This window comes from Pongo abelii, chromosome 17 (genome assembly GCF_028885655.2).
Source record: "Pongo abelii isolate AG06213 chromosome 17, NHGRI_mPonAbe1-v2.0_pri, whole genome shotgun sequence".
Lineage (NCBI taxonomy): Eukaryota > Metazoa > Chordata > Mammalia > Primates > Hominidae > Pongo > Pongo abelii.
The window spans coordinates 25,838,692-25,856,665 of NC_072002.2; the positions used below are offsets into that span (position 1 = coordinate 25,838,692).

At 38.7% G+C, this 17,974-nt stretch overlaps 1 protein-coding gene across 26 annotated transcripts in view; it reads right to left on the reverse strand.

Moving 5' to 3' along the window:
• ANKRD12 (ankyrin repeat domain 12) overlaps positions 1 to 17,974 on the reverse strand; it is a 148,823-nt gene that overhangs the window by 99,719 nt on the left and 31,130 nt on the right. For 23 of the 26 annotated variants that reach the window (XR_008515818.1, XR_008515821.1, XM_024235937.3 and 20 more), the window contains exon 2: positions 3,970 to 4,104. The exons of 2 other annotated variants lie outside the window; for them this stretch is intronic. Coding sequence is in view for 21 of the 24 variants with exons in the window: in XM_024235937.3 (XP_024091705.1) it covers positions 3,970 to 4,056 (87 nt within the window). In the remaining 3 variants the exon portion in view is untranslated. Of the gene's footprint in view, positions 1 to 1,961; positions 2,062 to 3,969; positions 4,105 to 17,974 lie in introns of those variants that run through there. One more of the 26 variants, XM_054537656.2, reaches the window with a different exon arrangement.

Genomic DNA, 17,974 nt, shown 5'->3' on the forward strand with positions numbered 1-17,974 from the left:
CGCATGTTGCCTTAGATGAGCTTCTGATCCTTACCCAAACTAATGATCTTGAAAAACATACAGTTAAACAGAGACTGAGAATAAATACATCCCTTTATGTAAGCCAAAAATCTGTTAACTAGAGGAATGTAATAGTTTGTATTCATTCTTGCCATTTATTTTATAAATCCAATGATTAACAAGTATTCTTAACTTATCTAGGGAATGTTTTAAATAGAAATATGTTAGTGAAGTATTTGGTTTTTGCTATTGTTGCTACACTTTTAAGAAATCACACTTTTTCACGCCACTGCACTCCAGCCTGGGCAACAAAGCGAGACCCCATCTCAAAAAAAAAAAAAAAAAAAAAAAAAATCACACTTTTAGGAGGGCAATATTCAGGCACTACTTATTTAGTGACAACTTTCAAAAGATACATGAAAAGTACATAGGAACAATTAAAGCTTCATTGAGTTTAGCCTTATAAATTCAAATCCAAAAAGTGGCATCAAGCAGCCCAGATGAATTTCCACAAATGTAACCTTCACTATACTTAAACACGCAGAAATAAAAGTTACAATGCTTTCTTCAAATCTAACATTGTATTCTGTCTCCACATCTCCACACAAACTACTTTCATCAAGGTCATTTAAAATGTTTCAATGGCCTCATCTTTCCTCTTAACCTCTCTGTTGCATTTGGCAATGCAGACTCTCTCTTCCTTTTAGCCATTCTCTGTAGAACCTCCCTTGGTTCTCTCTCAGTCCTCCTCTTTGTCTCTTTACTCCTCCTAAAATATTTGAATTCCTCAAGGTCTATCCTCCTCCATTCTTGTGCCACTTTATACACTCTTTGTACACTCTTCTCCATACTGACTTTCTACAAATCCTCATATATTTATTTCCAACCTAGACTTGTTTTGAGTTCTTACACTCATATGTAACTGCCTACGAAACATTTCTACTTGAATGTTCCCAGGGCCAACTCAGTTCAGCAAGTACAAAGCAAACTTATTCAAAACAACCTGTTCTCTCTCTTGAATTTCCTTTCAGGAAATGGCCCAATCATTAACCAAGTAATGGAAACAAACCTCAGAATGGACCCAGACTATTTTTTCTCCATACACAAGTTTAATTCATTCAATAGCTTTTCGATCTGCCAACTTCTCTTCATCCCAAAGGCCACTGCCCACACTGCCTCCTACTTATTATATTTTATTAAATAGCACTCTGACTGGTTCTTTCTATGACCCTTCCCTCCTGACTCACTGACTACAGAATAAGTTCCAAGATCCTTCGCAAGGCACACAAGGCTATAATGAACTGCTCCTCGTCTAGTGCTAGACTCACCTCCTATCCTCCATCCTTCATAGGCTACATCCCAACTCAAGTTTGTTTTTCATTTGCTGTTTCTTTCGCTTATACTACCCTTTACTTTCACTTTCCTTCTGGTCAAATACGGATTCATCCTTGAGAACCCAGATTAAGTACCTAATTCTACTATTAGGCTATCGCTGAACCTGTTAAGTAGCATTCTCTCCTTTTTTCCTCCCATCACTCAGTAGTTTCATTAATGAGCTTATTACACTGGTATAGCAGTTCTCAAATCATGGTCCGTGAGATCAACTGAGGAGATCTGCAAGGTCAGTATCTTCATAATAACATTTAAGTTGTTATTTTTATCTTTCTCATTCTCTCAAGAGTATATATTGGGGTGAAACTTCTAAAATTGATTGTGGTTGTGACCATACAACTCTGTAAATATAAAAACAACTGAATTGTGTACTTTAAATGTATGGCATGTGAATTATATCTCAATAAAGCTACCTATTAAAAATGGCAAAATCAGCCAGGGTGGGGTGGCTCACACTTGTAATCCCAGCACTTTGGGAGGCTGAGGCAGGTGGCTCACTTGAGGCCAGGAGTTTGAGACTAGACCGGGCGACATGATGAAACCCTATCTCTGGGCATAGTGGTGTGCACCTGTGGTCTCGGCTACTCAGGAGGCTGAGGTGAAAGGATTGCTTGAGCCTGGGAGGTCAAGGCTGCAGTCAGTTGAGATCACACCACTGCACTCTCCATCCTGGGCAAGAGAGCAAAATTCTGTCTCAAAAAGGAAAAAAAAATGGCAATATCAAGATATTCCTACCTAGATCAAAAAAAGACTGACAGAAACCATGGCTGAAGACTTGCCTTATAGTAAGTACTAATGAAAACTCTTACACCAGATAGTAACTTAAATCCATAGGAAGAAATTAAGAACACCAAAATCAGTAAATTTGTGGGGAAATCTGAAACTACATAAACATAGATTTCTCTTATTTCTTTAAAAGATAAAATTTTGTATCAAACAATTATAACATTCTTTTGTTGGGTTAATCACATATCTAGATGTAATCGATGTTATATAAATAACACAAAGGAAGAAAATGGAGCTATATTGAAGCAAAGCTGCTATATTTTACTGGAATTGTGTCAATATCAACCTGTAAGTACATTGTGGTCAATTAGGATGTGTATTACAATCTCTAGGATCAACATCTAAAATAATAAATCGAAAAAGTTTAAAAAAATCAGAGAAATTAAAATTGTACACTGAAAAATATTTAAAACCAAAAATGGCAACATAAAAGAGGTAACAAAAAAGACATGAAATATATAATAAAGAGCAAAACTGCACATATAAATTTTCATCATATATAAGTCATAGCAATAATTACATTAAATGTTAAGTGGACTAAGTACTGTAATCAAGAAGAGTTTGCCAGTGCAATCGGGGAAAAAAGGGGGGCGGGAAATAAAGATAATTAAACAAAAAAAGAAATATCCGGACTGGAAAAGAAGTAAAATTATCCTTATTCACAGATAATATGATTCCATATGTAGAAAGTCCTAAGAAATTACAAATTGTTAGAACTAATAATTGAGTAAGATCACAGGATACAAAGATAACTACATCAAAAATCAATTACATTTCTGTACTAGCAATAAAGAACCCAAAATAAAATTATCCATAGTAGTACTGAGAGAATAAGATACTTACAAATTTAACAATAGAACGCAACACTTTTACACTAAAAACTACAAAGCACTACTGAGACAAATTGAAGATCTAAGTAATGAAGAGATATTCCATGTTCATGGATTGGAAGACAATATTAAGATGGCAATACAACTCAAAGTGATCTACAGATTCAATGAAAAAATTCAATAAAATTCCTTCAAAATCCTAGAAGGTATTTTTGTAGAAACTAACAAGCTGATCCTAAAATTTATATGAAATCATGAAGGACTCAAAACGATTCTGAAAAGAATACAGTTTGAAAACTTATACTTCCTGATTTTGAAAGCAGATTTGGGGTTGCCTGGAAGGTTTAGGGTTGCAGTGGAGACTGACTACAAATGGGCAACAAAGACCTTTCCACAATGATGGCAATGTTCTAAAACCTTACTGTGATGATGGTTGCGCAACTCTGTTAGCTAAAAATGTCTGGAAACACCTCAGACATCTTTCCATAAGAAAATGGCTTTTAAAAAGACTTAAAAAAGTAAACAGAAAAAAAATTCAAAGACAATGTATAAAACCAGAGATAAGGAGAGACTAGGGATAGCAAGACCAGTTAGGAGACAATTGCAGGAGTCCAAACGAAGGTTCTGAGGGTCTAAATTAAGTAGGAATGAAAAAGGATAGATATAAAAAGACAGAATTACAGGTCATTGACAATGACTGATAATAAAAATTTTTCCCTCTCTCAATCATTATTTCTTAGTTGCACAATCTTAGTAATTGTGTTTTACTTAGTAGTTGTTGTGTGTTCACCTTAGGGAATGATAAACAATCACTTCCCCAGGAATCCAATTTACTTCTAATGGTTTGGATTTATCTGGCATCCATATTGGTTTTTATCTTATGAGAAATTACCAAAAATACTTAATTGGGAGTCTTTTTCTCAGTTCAAAAAGTCAACAAATCTTTAGTATAATCATATACCTTTCTTCCATATGGTTTCTCTACCATATTGCTGTCACTGTCAGAATTTTCACTCTGAACTGGTTTTGTGAACCCAGATTTGGGCATTTTATAGCTGTTCAGCTAGCTTCTTTTATCAGTCTTCTCATCCTGGATCTGTAAAGAATGGATATATAAGGGTTATTTGAATATATATACAATAGAACCTACTTGAAGTTTATGCACCACAGTTAGTCCAATTTGTTTTCTCTCTGTCTTTATAAGATACCTTATTTTCTCAGAGAGGCTATCCTAAGCTAAAATAAGTTTTCACCTTATTTTAGCTTCTGGTTCTCTAAAAGAAAAGAGAATTACTTTTATAAATTTCTTCCCCATATTCTCAAGACAAGTAACATCTCCAGCTTTGGGTATCCAGAAGCAGTGAAAGTGGAAGCAGTGACAAAACGTTTCTCTTTTCAGTAGGAATCCATAATGGGAGCTCCTAATCGATGCCCTTGTAGTTTCGTGTTGGTTTGGAAGTCATTTCTGAAGACCCAACCAAGAACCTGTTAGGTTTGATCAGTAATTTTATAACACCTAATTCCCTACATTAAATCCTTCCCATTTAAAATCCCTAGAGTAGTTTATTTTCTTTACTGAACATCCTCAGCCATTTAGTCACTTTATCAAACTACTCACTGATATACTTCTATTGTACTATAATCACCACTGTATACATTATTTTATTTCCAATTTGTTCAGCCTTCTCTTTCCTATTCTACAAGCATAATAGGTCAAAGATTCTCCCAAGAGCTTATGATTATGACAAGTTTATGCCTGAACGATCCAGAAAAAATTCCAAGGGGTTTTACATGTTAAAGAGGAACCTATGAGGCTACACCTATGCTGCTGTCAGATAATCTATTACCTACATGTGGCAATTTAAAATTAATTAAAATGAAATTAAGCTAGCCACTGTACTATACAGCATAGATATACATTTATGTAATCACAGAAAGGTCTACTGCACAGCACTGGGCTAGATTGAGGCTGCTGGCCAAGGGGAGTATTACTTGGGCTACAACAAGAAGCAGAATGACTGACAAGATTACTCTGAACTCTTTCATGCTATAAATCTCCTACAGAAGGATATCATAGATCTAAGTTAGCTGTCATTCTAGTATCTATGTAAATTATTAAAACTCAGACACCTTGAACAGAGCATTAGTAAAATCTGCTGTCCCGTTGGTGCTTTAAAATTTGTTTCGTTTTGATAGAAACAAAACCAAAAATCCCTTAAATAAACTGAGCTAATTTGTAAGTTATCAAAACCATATTAATCTGGAAATAATTAAATTAGAATACAACACAAAAAACTACCAAAGAAAAATGGTTCAAGTCTTTCATTTTACAGAGGAGGAAACAAACTTTTTTCACATTACACTCAAGAAGCAGAACTTACCTTGGGGCCATTCAACCGTTTCATTAACATATAAACAATAATTTACACTGTCCTCAAAGCTAGCCACTGGTAAAGCTTATGGAGTTAAAGTTAGGAGCCACATAAAAACAAAAAGACTGGCTCAAAAGCAAAACTGAGCTATATAATACATATAAACATCAGCCTAAGTGAGACTATGAAGATAAAACAATGTCACCTTTGTAGATGAAGCAAAGCAAATTATTAGTGAACTAAAAGAGTGTCAAATATTTTTTGAGAAAATTCTACAGGGCAATATTATATTAAATAGATTCTATGTAAGGAAAAGCTTACACCATTTTTCAATAACTATTTAGAAAAATGCCAGCAGTAACAATAAAAATCACAATTGGATTCCAAAAATATTCCTTCAATCAACTAATATGAAGCATTTAATATTGAGTTAGCTTCTGGGTGCAAGATGTATACTGTAATCCCTAAAGCAATCACTATATAATAACTATACAAAAAGTAACACAAATCACACTAGGTAAATTAAAATGGAATATTAAAAAATGTATAAATAATCCAATGAAAAGCAAGAAAAGAAAAATTGAACAATGAAAAACAGAAAGAACAAAATCATAAAATGCTATAGACCTAACCCCAAATATTAATAATGATATAAAACACAAATGACTTAAACACACCAAAAGACAGAGAATGCCAGAAAGTGGGAAAAAAACCAACAAGAAGTTTGCTTCAAATATAATAATAGGTAGGTTAAAATAAAAGAATGGAAAAAGAACCCATGGAAGTACTTGAGTTTCCAAGTGCTTAGAAAGAAAGCAAGCTTGAGTGGCTATATAACAACATCAACAAAACAGACTTCAGAACGAAGAGGGACATTATATACGACATATTCATAAAGGGGTCAATACACTAAGACAACATACCAATCTGACGTATGTATGCAACCAACAACAGAGCTTCAAAATACATGAAACAAAAATGGCCAACTGATAGACAAAATAAATTCATAACTACAGCTGGAGGCTTCAACTATTATACTTTTTATTGACAGAACATCAGCAAGGATTATATAAGAAAAGAAAACGCCGTTAATCAGTTGGTTCTAATTGATGTTTACAGAAATACCTGCTCAACAACAGAATACTCTTTCAAGGGCACACAGAATATTCCCCAAGATAGGCCACATTCTGTATCATAAAACATACTTTAACAAATTTAATTAAAACCATACAAAGTTTGCTCGTAGACAATAAAGAAATTAAACCAGGCCAATTATGGGAGTTCACACCTGTAATCCCAGCACTTTGGGAGGCCAAGGTGGGCAGACAGCTTGAGTCCAAAAGTTCAAGACCAGCCTGAGGACAACATGGCGAAACACCACCTCTACTAAAAATACAAAAATTAGCTGGGCATGGTGGTCCGTGCAGGTGGCCCCAGCTACTCAGGAGGCTGAGGTGGGAGGATTGCTTGAGCCCAGGAGGTCGAGGCTGCAGTGAGCCATGATCACGCCACTGCACTCCAGTCTGGGTGACAGAATGAGGCCCTGCCCCGCCCCCCTCAAAAAAATCAAACTATGTAATTTAGTGTATTAATTCAAACCATAAAAATATATGACCATCTCAACAGATAAGATAAAATGTGTTAGCAAACATTCAATACCCATTAATAATAAACAACTCTCAGCAAACCAGAATTAGAAGGGAATGTGAATGCTTTCTCTTCTAAGATCAACAATAAGGCATGGATGTTGAGTTCGCTTTTACCATTCCTATTCAACACTGTACTACTTACTGGTGGTCCTATGTAAGTTCAATAACGCAAGAAAAAAAGGCATACAACTTGGAAAGTGGTAAAACAGGCCTTATTTCCAGATACCATGATAATCTACGCAGACACGCAAAGATATCTACAAAGAAGCTATTAGAACTAATACATGCGTATAGGAAGGACATAGAATACATGGTCAATATATAAAAATTTTTTCTACATATTAGCAATAAGCAATTAGAAATTAAAATTAAAAATACAACCTACAACAGCATCAGAAATACTAAATTCTTAGGGATAATATAACAAAATATGTGTAAGAATACATGGTGAATATGTGAAAAAATTTTTCTACATACTAGCAATAAGCAATAAGAAATTAAAATTTAAAATATAACCTATGATAGCATCAGAACCACTAAATTCTCAGGGATAAATATAACAAAAGTATATAAGACTGTACAATGACAAATACAAAACACTTTGGAAAGAAGTGAAAAAAGATCTAAATATATGGAAAGATATGCCATGCTCATGAATCAGAAGACGCAATGTCGTTAAAATGTCAGTCTCTCCAAATTGCTCTATAAATTCTAGGCAATCCTAGTCAAATTTCCAGGATCTATTTTTTTGTTTTTTTTTTTTTTGAAACTGACAAATTGTTTCTATAATGTATATGAAAATGTTAAGAACCTAGAGAAGTCCAAATAATGTTGGGAAAAAATTAATTGGTAGACTCACATTACCTGACTTCCACAGTTACTAACAAAGATACAGTAAGCAAGACAGTGTTTACTAATGTAAAGATAGACTTATAGATTAATGGAACAGAATGAAAAGTCCAGAAACAGATCTACACATATACATCCAATCCAACAGATTTTCAACAAATCTGTCAATGTAATTCACTGGGAAAAGGATGTATTCCTTTCAACAAATGGTCTTGGAAAAACTGTATATCCAAATGCAAAAGAAAGAGAGAGAGAGAGAACCTTGACTCTTACACCTCACTCCACAGAGAAAAATTACCTCAAAATGCATCATAAACCTAAATTTATGAGCTAAAACTACACCACTTCTAGCAGAAAACAGAGTATTTTAGTGGTCTTGGATTAGACAAAGGTTTCTTAAATAGGCAATGAAAAGCAGAAATTATGAAAGCAAGAAATGGATAAATTAGACTTCACAAAAACGTCTGCTCTTTAAATTACCCTGTTCAGGTGTTAAGAAAATGAAAAGCCAGTCATACTGGGAGAAAATACTTGCAAATCACATCTTTATAAAGGACTTATATCCAGATTATATAATTCTAAAGGACTTATATCCGGAACACATAAATAACTCTTACGAATCAGTAAGATAAACAACCCAATTTAAAAGTGAGTAAAAGATTTTAACAGTTCAGCAAATAACATACAATGAATGGCAAATAAGCACAGGAAAAGATGTGCAACCTCATTAGTCACCAGGAAAATTAATAATGAGATGTTCTCACTCATATGTGAGACCTAAAAAAAGTTGATCTCACGAAGGTAGAGAGAATGATAGATCCCAGAGTCTAGGAAGGGTATGTGTGGAGGGTGGGGGCTGAAGAGAGGTTGATTAAAGGGTACAAACATAAATAGAAGAAATAAGTTCTAATGTTTGACAGCACAGTAGGGTGACTATAATTAACAATAGGTCATATATTTCAAAATAGCTAGTAGACAGCTATTTGGGAACATTCTGAAACGTTCCCAAAGCAGAATTGACAAATACTCAGTGATGAATATCCTAATCTGACTTGATCATTACATGTTCTATGCATAGAACAAAACATCAGATGTATCCCCTAAATATGTACAAATATTATGGGTCAATTAAACGATTAAAATTTTAAAATAATAAAAAAGATGTCACCCACCAGAATAGTTAAAATTAAAGACTAAGAAGACCAAATGTTGGTGAGAAACTGGAACTCTCATATGTGGCTGGAGGGTGAGAGGGGACAGGCAATGATGCATAGCGGTACGGCCACTTGCTAAATGAAAATACTTGGTGTTATCTTCATATGGCTAAGAAGAGTCCTTCATATTCCTCCATTCTCCGTGTAACAATCTTGGTGGCTATTACACTGCTTGTACTTCAATTTCCATGCCCTAAGGGCTGCACAGAGTATATTAAAACTTGTTCAGGGCTACTTTCCTGTTTAAGCCAACCAGCTGCAAGCTCTACTGTAGACTTTGTTATCCAATGGCTAAATGATGCAGTTTATAGATTCTATTCTGCCTTCGAAGATGTTTCTTCCCTTAAAATTAGTATGTTCTTGCTCCTTACGGACCAAAGAGTCTATGTATCGAACAGCAACTGACTTCCAGGATTAACATTCTCTAAATGTACGCTATAAGACAGTTTTCCACTCTAATTTACAGCAGTAAAATATACCTTCTTCTAAAACAAAATAACCCAGTATTCTCTTGGTTTTTTTTTTTTTTTTAAATGGCATTACTACTTGGGATCACTCAAGGGATACTAAAAATATATTGTTTAACACAACTGCTATTTCTAAATAATTTTGTTTATAATGAAGGCAAAACATTCTAGTTGCTATTCTGAGGTACCAAGATACACGTACATCAAAAACTCTAGTGTAAACTAAACATCATTTGGATAAAGAAGATGTACAGATGCCTTTTTTTTTTCTTTTTTTTAAGTATAAGCACCTTAAGAACTGAGTTTGGGCTGGGCACAGAGGTTCACACTGGTAATCCCAGTACTTTGGGAGGCTGAGGTAGACAGACTGCTTGAGCTCAGGAGTTTGAGAGCGGTCTGGGCAACATGGTGAAACCAGGCCTCTACAAAAAATTAAAAAATTAGTTGGCCATGGTGGTATGTGCCTGTAGACCCAGCTACTGGGGAGGCTGAGATGGGAGGACTCCTTGAGCCTGGGAGGCAGAGGTTGCAGTAACGTGAGGTCGCACCACTGCACTCTGGCCTGGGCAACAGAGCTACTCCAACCTGGGTGACAGAGCCAGACCCAGTTTCAAAAAAAAATAGAACGGTGTTTGTCTGTTTTCTAACTCAGTCAAAATTATAACCAAAACTAAAATTTTCTATCATTCAAAGATATTAGGCAAACAAAAATGTTCACCTATCTGTGACTCCTCACAGATAACCAATGTCATTATCTTAGCAACGTCACTAAACTAATGCTAAGTTATAATAACAAGACCAGCAGAATCAAAAAACACAACTCAAGACTACAGCAATGATACACAGATAAACAACCTTCTTGAAAGCTGAGGTAACTGCAATACAAGTCTTGTTTGACAGACTTCTTAGTACAATAACTAAATTGACTGTTCAGGAAACAAATAGTGTTTTTTGTTCATAAATTGTCCTTTATCCTAAGGCTAACAATTTGGAGAAAATTTTATCTTAGCAGAGAGTACAAAATCACCTATAGGATGAGGCTGAACTTTGTCAAAAAGAGGTTTTGGCTGGGTGTGGTGGCTCACACCTGTAATTCTAGCACTTTGGGAGGCCAAGGCAGGCAGACTGCCTGAGCTCAGGAGTTCAAGACCAGCCTGGGCAACATGGTGAAACCCCATCTCTACTAAAATACAAAAAATTAGCTGGGCATGGTGGCACGTGCCTATAATCCCAGCTACTCAGGAGGCTAAGGCTTGAGAACTGCTTGAACCAGCAAGGCAGAATTTGCAGTGAGCCAAGATAGTGCCACTGCACTCCAGCCTGCATGACAGAGACTGTCTCAAAAAAAATAAATAAATAAAAGAGGAGCTTTTGAAAAACTGATCAACTGATGAAGAAGGAAAGAAGCCTTGGGACCATTTCTGTGGAGGAAAAACTACTGAACACTGACAAAAGGAGGGAGAATCGGGGAGAAAATCCAATAACAGAGAAAGACAACTCAGACTATTTACAAGATAGGGCTGAGAGAAAAAAACACCTCTAGTTGCCAATGTGGCCTAGAGGACTATGGGGAACAGAAATAATAGAATTTGCATATCTGAATGCTACAGACATGGAGACTGCACATGTACAATACAAGTGAATATCTACAGAAGTGTTCCAACTACAGAAAGTCTATTTTGAGATCACTTTAGAGTCTGCCAGCATTTAGTGAGTTCTAGGCCCTCAGAATCAATGCTTTAAATGCTTTGGTCATACAAAAAATTAGGCAGGAGTGGTGACACACGCCTGTATTCCCAGCTACTCCGGAGGCTTAGGCAGGAGAGTTGCTTGAATCTGGGTGGTGGAGATTGCAGTGAGTCAAGATCACACCACTGCACTCCAGCCCGGGCAACAAAGCAAGACTCTGTCTCAGGAATGAACAAATTAAATAAATAAATAAATAAATAAATAAATAAATAAATAAATGCTTTGGTCTGTTTGCTCTAGTCACTATCTTCCAACTTAAGTTTGACTTGAAAATTCTTCATAGCAGTTTCACAAAGCACTGGGATTATTCCTCAGTTTCCACCTGTAAGACAAGAAGGGGGCAGGAGGGGCCAAGATAGCCGATTAGAAACAAGATGGCTCTCATAGAGAAGAATGACAACAGCAAGTGAATTCAGCACCTTCAACTGAAATGTCCAGGTTCTCACACTGGGACTGACTAGGAGGATGGCATGACCCATAGACAACAAAAAAAGCAGGGTATGGCAATGGCCCACCCAAGAGCACTGGGGAGCCAAAGGAACTCCCACCCTCAGCCAAGGGAAGCGGTGAGTGATTGTGTAACCCCACTCAGGAAACCACACTTCTCCTACGAATCTTTGCAACCATGGATCAGAGGATCCCCTCATGAACCCAGGCCACCAGGGCCTTAGGTCCAATATACAGAGCTGTGCGGAGTCTTGGCAGAGCAGTTGCTCAGGCTCACACAGAAACCCAGGAGTTTTATAGACTCCACCCTTGGGAATCCCAGCAAGGTGAGAAATCCATCCGTACGCCCCCCTAGGAAGAGGGCTGAATCCTGGGAACCAAGCAGTGTCGTTCTGCGGGCCTCACTTCCATGGCACCTCAACCCACTGGCTTGGAATTCTAGCCAGCCAGTGCAATAGGCTACAGACTGCCTAAAATGGATGAGTTCCCAGGGGGAGGGGCGGCTGCCATTTCTGCAGTTCAGTTGACCCAGCTGTTCTAGCCTGCTCCCAAGAATCCAGGTGGTCCTGATGAGGAGGAGTCCCTCACAGGGCAGCACAGTTGCTGTGCCAGATCGTGGCCAGACTGCTTTTTTAAGTGGGAACCCAATCCATCCCTCCTCACTGGGTGGGGACTCCCTGCGGGAATTTCAGCAACTTCAGCCAGGGTTATATGACCAGTACTCTGATCTCTCCCTGGGACAAGCCCTTAGGGGGAGGAGTGGCCAATGTCTCTGCAGTTCAGTTGACTAAGCCTTTCTTCTTCTTCTTCTTATTTTTTTATACTTTAAGTTTTAGGGTACATGAATGACTCAGCCTTTCTAAGCTGGCTGGCTCTGGAGAGTCCAGGCAGTCTGGGCAAGGAACGGTTACCCCCAATGCAGCACACCTGATCTACCAAAAAGCAACCAGACTGCTTCTTTAAGCAGGTCCCTGATCCTGTCCCTCCTGATTGGGTGAGACCTCCTAACAGGGATCTCCAGACACCTTCTACAGCAGTGTGCAGGCTGGCAACAGGTCAGTACGTCCCCCGACCCCCACCCCCACCCCACCAGGATGGAGCTCCCAGGGGAAGGAGCAGGCTGCCATCTTAGCTGTTTCACAGCCTTCGCTGGTGATATACCTACAGATAAGAGAAAGACCAAGGCAACTAGGGTCTGGAGTGATCCCCCAACAAACTACAGCAGCCCTATGGAAAAGTGCATTGACTGTTAAAAGAAAAACAGAAAACAACAACAACAGTATCAACAAAAAAGACACCACAAAAACCCCATTTAAAGGTCAGCAACTGTCCAGGTGTGGTGGCTCATGCCTGTAATCTCAGCACTTTGGGAGGCCGAGGAGGGCGGATGACCTGACATCAGAAGTTTGAGACCAGCCTGGCCAAGATTGTAAAGCCCCATCTCTACTAAAAATACAAAAATTAGCCGGGCATGGTGGCAGGCACCTGTAATCCCAGCTACTCTGGAGGCTGAGGCACGAGAATGGCTTGAACCCGGGAGGCAGAGGTTGCAGTGAGCCAAGATTGTGCCACTGCACTCCAGCCCGGGTGACAGAGCTAAACTCAGTCTCAAAAAAAAAAAAAAAAAAAAATCAGCAAACTCGGCTGGGCAGAGTGGCTCACGCCTGTAATCCCAGCACTTTGGGAGACTAAAATGGGCAGATCACGAGGTTGAGGTTGCAGTGAGCCGAGATCGTGCCACTGTACTCTAGCCTGGGCAACAGGGTGAGACTCCGTCTCAAAAAAACAAAAAAAAAAAGATCAGTAACCTCAAAAATCAAAGGTAGATAAGCCCACAAAGATGAGAAATAATGCAAAAAACGCTGAAAATTCAAAAAGCCAGAGTGCCTCTTCTCTAAATGACCGCAACACCTCTTCAGCAAGGGCACAGAACTGGGCTGAGGCTGAGGTGGCTGAACTGATAGAAGTAGGCTTCAGAAGGTGGGTGATAATGAACTTGGCTGAGCTAAAGGAGCATCTTGCAACCCAATGCAAAGAAGCTAAGAATCATGATAAAATGGAGGAGCTTCTGAACAGTATAGTCAGTTTATAGAGGAGCATAACTGACCTGAGAAATAGAGGAGAAACACAACCTGAGAAATTCACAATGCAACCACAAGTATCAATAGCAGAATAGACCAAGCAGAGAAAAGAATCTCAGGGCTTGAAAACTGTCTTTCTGAAATAAGATAGGCAGACAAGAATAGAGAAAAAAGAATGAAAAGGAATGAACAAAACCTCGAGAAATATGGGACTATGTAAAAAGACCAAATCTATGACTGATTGGAGTGCTTGAAAGAGATGAGAAGAATGGAATCAAATTGGAAAACATACTTCAGGATATCATCCAGGAGAACTTCCCCAACCTAGCAAGAAGGGCCAACATTCAAATTCAGGAAATCCAGAGAACCCCAGTAAGATGATCAATCCAAAGACACATAATCATCAGATTCTCCAAGGTCAAAATGAAAGAAAAAATGTTAAGGGCAGCCAGAGAGAAAGGCCAGGCCACCTACAAAGGGAAACACATCAGACTAACAGCAGACCTCTCAGTGGAAACCCTACTAGCCAAAAAAGATTGGGGACCAATATTCAACATTCTTTTTTTTTTTTTTTTTTTTGAGGTGCAGCTTCATTTCACTCTTCCTGCCCAGGATAGAGTACAATGGTGTGATCCCAGCTCACTGCAACCTCCACTTCCCGGGTTCAAGTGATTCTTCTGCCTCAGCCTCCCAAGTAGCTGGGATTACAGGTGTATGCCACCACACCTGGCCAATTTTTGTATTTTTAGTAGGGATGGGGTTTTGTGATGTTGGCCAGGCTGGTCTCAAACTCCTGACCTCAGGTGATCTACCCACCTTGGCCTCCCAAAGTGATGGGAATACAGGCGTGAGCCACCGCACCTGGCCTCAACATTCTTAAAGAATTTCCACCCAGAATTTCATATCCAGCCAAACTAAGCTTAATAAGCAAAGGAGAAATAAGATTCTTTTCAGACAAGCAAATGCTGAGGGTGTTCATCATTGTCTTGAAAGAGCTCCTGAAAGAAGCACTAAATATGGAAAGGAAAAACTTTCCTTTCCACTGCCAGCCACTACAAAACACACTGAAGTACACAGATGAGTGACACTATGAAGCAACCACATAAACAAGTCTAACAAATAACCAGCTAGCACCATGATGACACAATCAAATTCGCACATAACAATATTCACCATAAATGTAAATGGGCTAAATGCCCCAATTAAAAGACACAGAATGGCAAAATGTATAGAGTCAAGACCCATCAGTATGCTGTCTTCAAGAAATCCTTTCATGCTTGGAGGAGCCAAGATGGCCGAATAGGAACAGCTCCAGTCTACATCTCCCAGTGTGAGCGACGCAGAAGACAGGTGATTTCTGCATTTCCAACTGAGTTTTGAAGACAGTAGTGGTTCTCCCAGCATGCTGCTTGAGATCTGAGAACGGGCAGACTGCCTCCTCAAGTGGGTCCCTGACCCCCAAGTAGCCTAACTGAGAGGGACCCCCCAGTAGGAGCGGACTGACACCTCACACGGCCAGGTACTCCTCTGAGACAAAACTTCCAGAGGAATGATCAGGCAGCATTTGCGGTTCATCAACATCTGTGCTTCTGCAGCCACCGCTGCTGAAACCCAGGCAAACAGGGTCTGGAGTGGACCTCTAGCAAACTCCAACAGACCTGCAGCTGAGGGTCCTGTCTGTTAGAAGGAAAACTAACAAACAGAAAGGACATATACACCAAAAACCCATCCGTAGGTCACCATGATCAAAGACCAAAGGTAGATAAAACCACAAAGATGGGAAAAAAACGGAGCAGAAAAACTGGAAACTCTAAAAATCAGAGCACCTCTCCTCCTCCAAATGAACGCAGCTCCTCACCAGCAACGGAACAAAGCTGGACAGAGAATGACTTTGACGAGCTGAGAGAAGAAGGCTTCAGAAGATCAAACTACTCCGAGCTACAGGAGGAAATTCAAACCAATGGCAAAGAAGTTAAAAGCTTTGAAAAAAAATCTGACGAATGGATAACCAGAATAATCAATGCAGAGAAGTCCTTAAAGGACCTGATGGAGCTGAAAACCAAGGCACGAGAGCTACGTGACGAATGCAGAAGCCTCAGGAGCCGATGCGATCAACTGGAAGAAAGGGTGTCAGTGATGGAAGACGAAATGAATGAAATGAAATGAGAAGTTCAGAGAAAAAAGAATAAAAAGAAACAAACAAAGCCTCCAAGAAATATGGGACTATGTGAAAAGACCAAATCTACGTCTGATTGGTGTACCTGAAAGTGACGGGGAGAATGGAACCAAGTTGGAAAACACTCTGCAGGATATTATCCAGGAGAACTTCCACAGTCTAGCAAGGCAGGCCAACATTCAAATTCAGGAAATACAGAGAACGCCACAAAGATACTCCTCGAGAACAGCAACTCCAAGACACATAATTGTCAGATTCACCAAAGGTGAAATGAAGGAAAAAATGTTAAGGGCAGCCAGAGAGAAAGGTTGGGTTACCCACAAAGGGAAGCCCATCAGACTAACAGCTGATCTCTCGGAAGAAACTCTACAAGCCAGAAGAGAGTGGGGACCAATATTCAACATTCTTAAAGAAAAGAATTTTCAACCCAGAATTTCATATCCAGCCAAACTAAGCTTCATAAGTGAAGGAGAAATAAAATACTTTACAGACAAGCAAATGCCGAGAGATTTTGTCACCACCAGGCCTGCCCTAAAAGAGCTCCTGAAGGAAGCACTAAACATAGAAAGGAACAACCGGTACCAGCCACTGCAAAAACATGCCAAATTGTAAAGACCATCAATGCTAGGAAGAAACTGCATCAACTAACGAGCAAAATAACCAGCTAACATCATATGGGACAGGATCAAATTCACACATAACAATATTAACCTTAAATGTAAATGGGCTAAATGCTCCAATTAAAAGACACAGACTGGCAAACTGGATAGTCAAGACCCATCAGTGTGCTGTATTCAGGAAACCCATCTCATGTGCTGAGACACACATAGGCTCAAAATAAAGGGATGGAGGAAGATCTACCAACCAAATGGAAAACAAAAAAAGGCAGGGGTTGCAATCCTAGTCTCTGATAAAACAGACTTGAAACCAACAAAGATCAAAAGAGACAACGAAGGCCATTACATAATGGTAAAGGGATTAATTCAACAAGAAGAGCTAACTATCCTAAATATATATGCACCCAATACAGGAGCACCCAGATTCATAAAAGCAAGTCCTTAGTGACCTAGAAAGAGACTTAAGACTCCCACACAATAATAATAATGGGAGACTTTAACGCCCCACTGTCAACATTAGACAGATCAACAAGACAGAAAGTTAACAAGGATACCCAGGAATTGAACTCAGCTCTGCACCAAGCAGACCTCATAGACATCTACGGAACTCTCCACCCCAAATCAACAGAATATACATTCTTTTCAGCACCACACCACACCACACCTATTCCAAAATTGACCACATAGTTGGAAGTAAAGCACTCCTCAGGAAATGTAAAAGAACAGAAATTGTAACAAACTATCTCTCAGACCACAGTGCAATCAAACTAGAACTCAGGATTAAGAAACTCACTCAAAACCGCTCAACTACATGGAAACTGAACAACCTGCTCCTGATTGACTACTGGGTAAATAATGAAATGAAGGCAGAAATAACGATGTTCTTTGAAACCAACGAGAACAAAGACACAACATACCAGAATCTCTGGGACACATAGAAAGCAGTGTATAGAGGGAAATTTATAGCACTAAATGCCCACAAGAGAAAGCAGGAAAGATCTAAAATTGACACCCGAACATCACAATTAAAAGAACTAGAAAAGCAAGAGCAAACACATTCAAAAGCTAGCAGAAGGCAAGAAATAACTAAGATCAGAGCAGAACTGAAGGAAATAGAGACACAAAAAACCCTTCAAAAAATTAATGAATCCAGGAGCTGGTTTTTTGAAAAGATCAACAAAAGTGATAGACCACTAGCAAGACTAATAAAGAAGAAAAGAGAGAAGAATCAAATAGACGCAATAAAAAATGATAAAGGGGATATCACCACCCATGCCACAGAAATACAAACTACCATCAGAGAATACTATAAACACCTCGACGCAAATAAACTAGAAAATCTAGA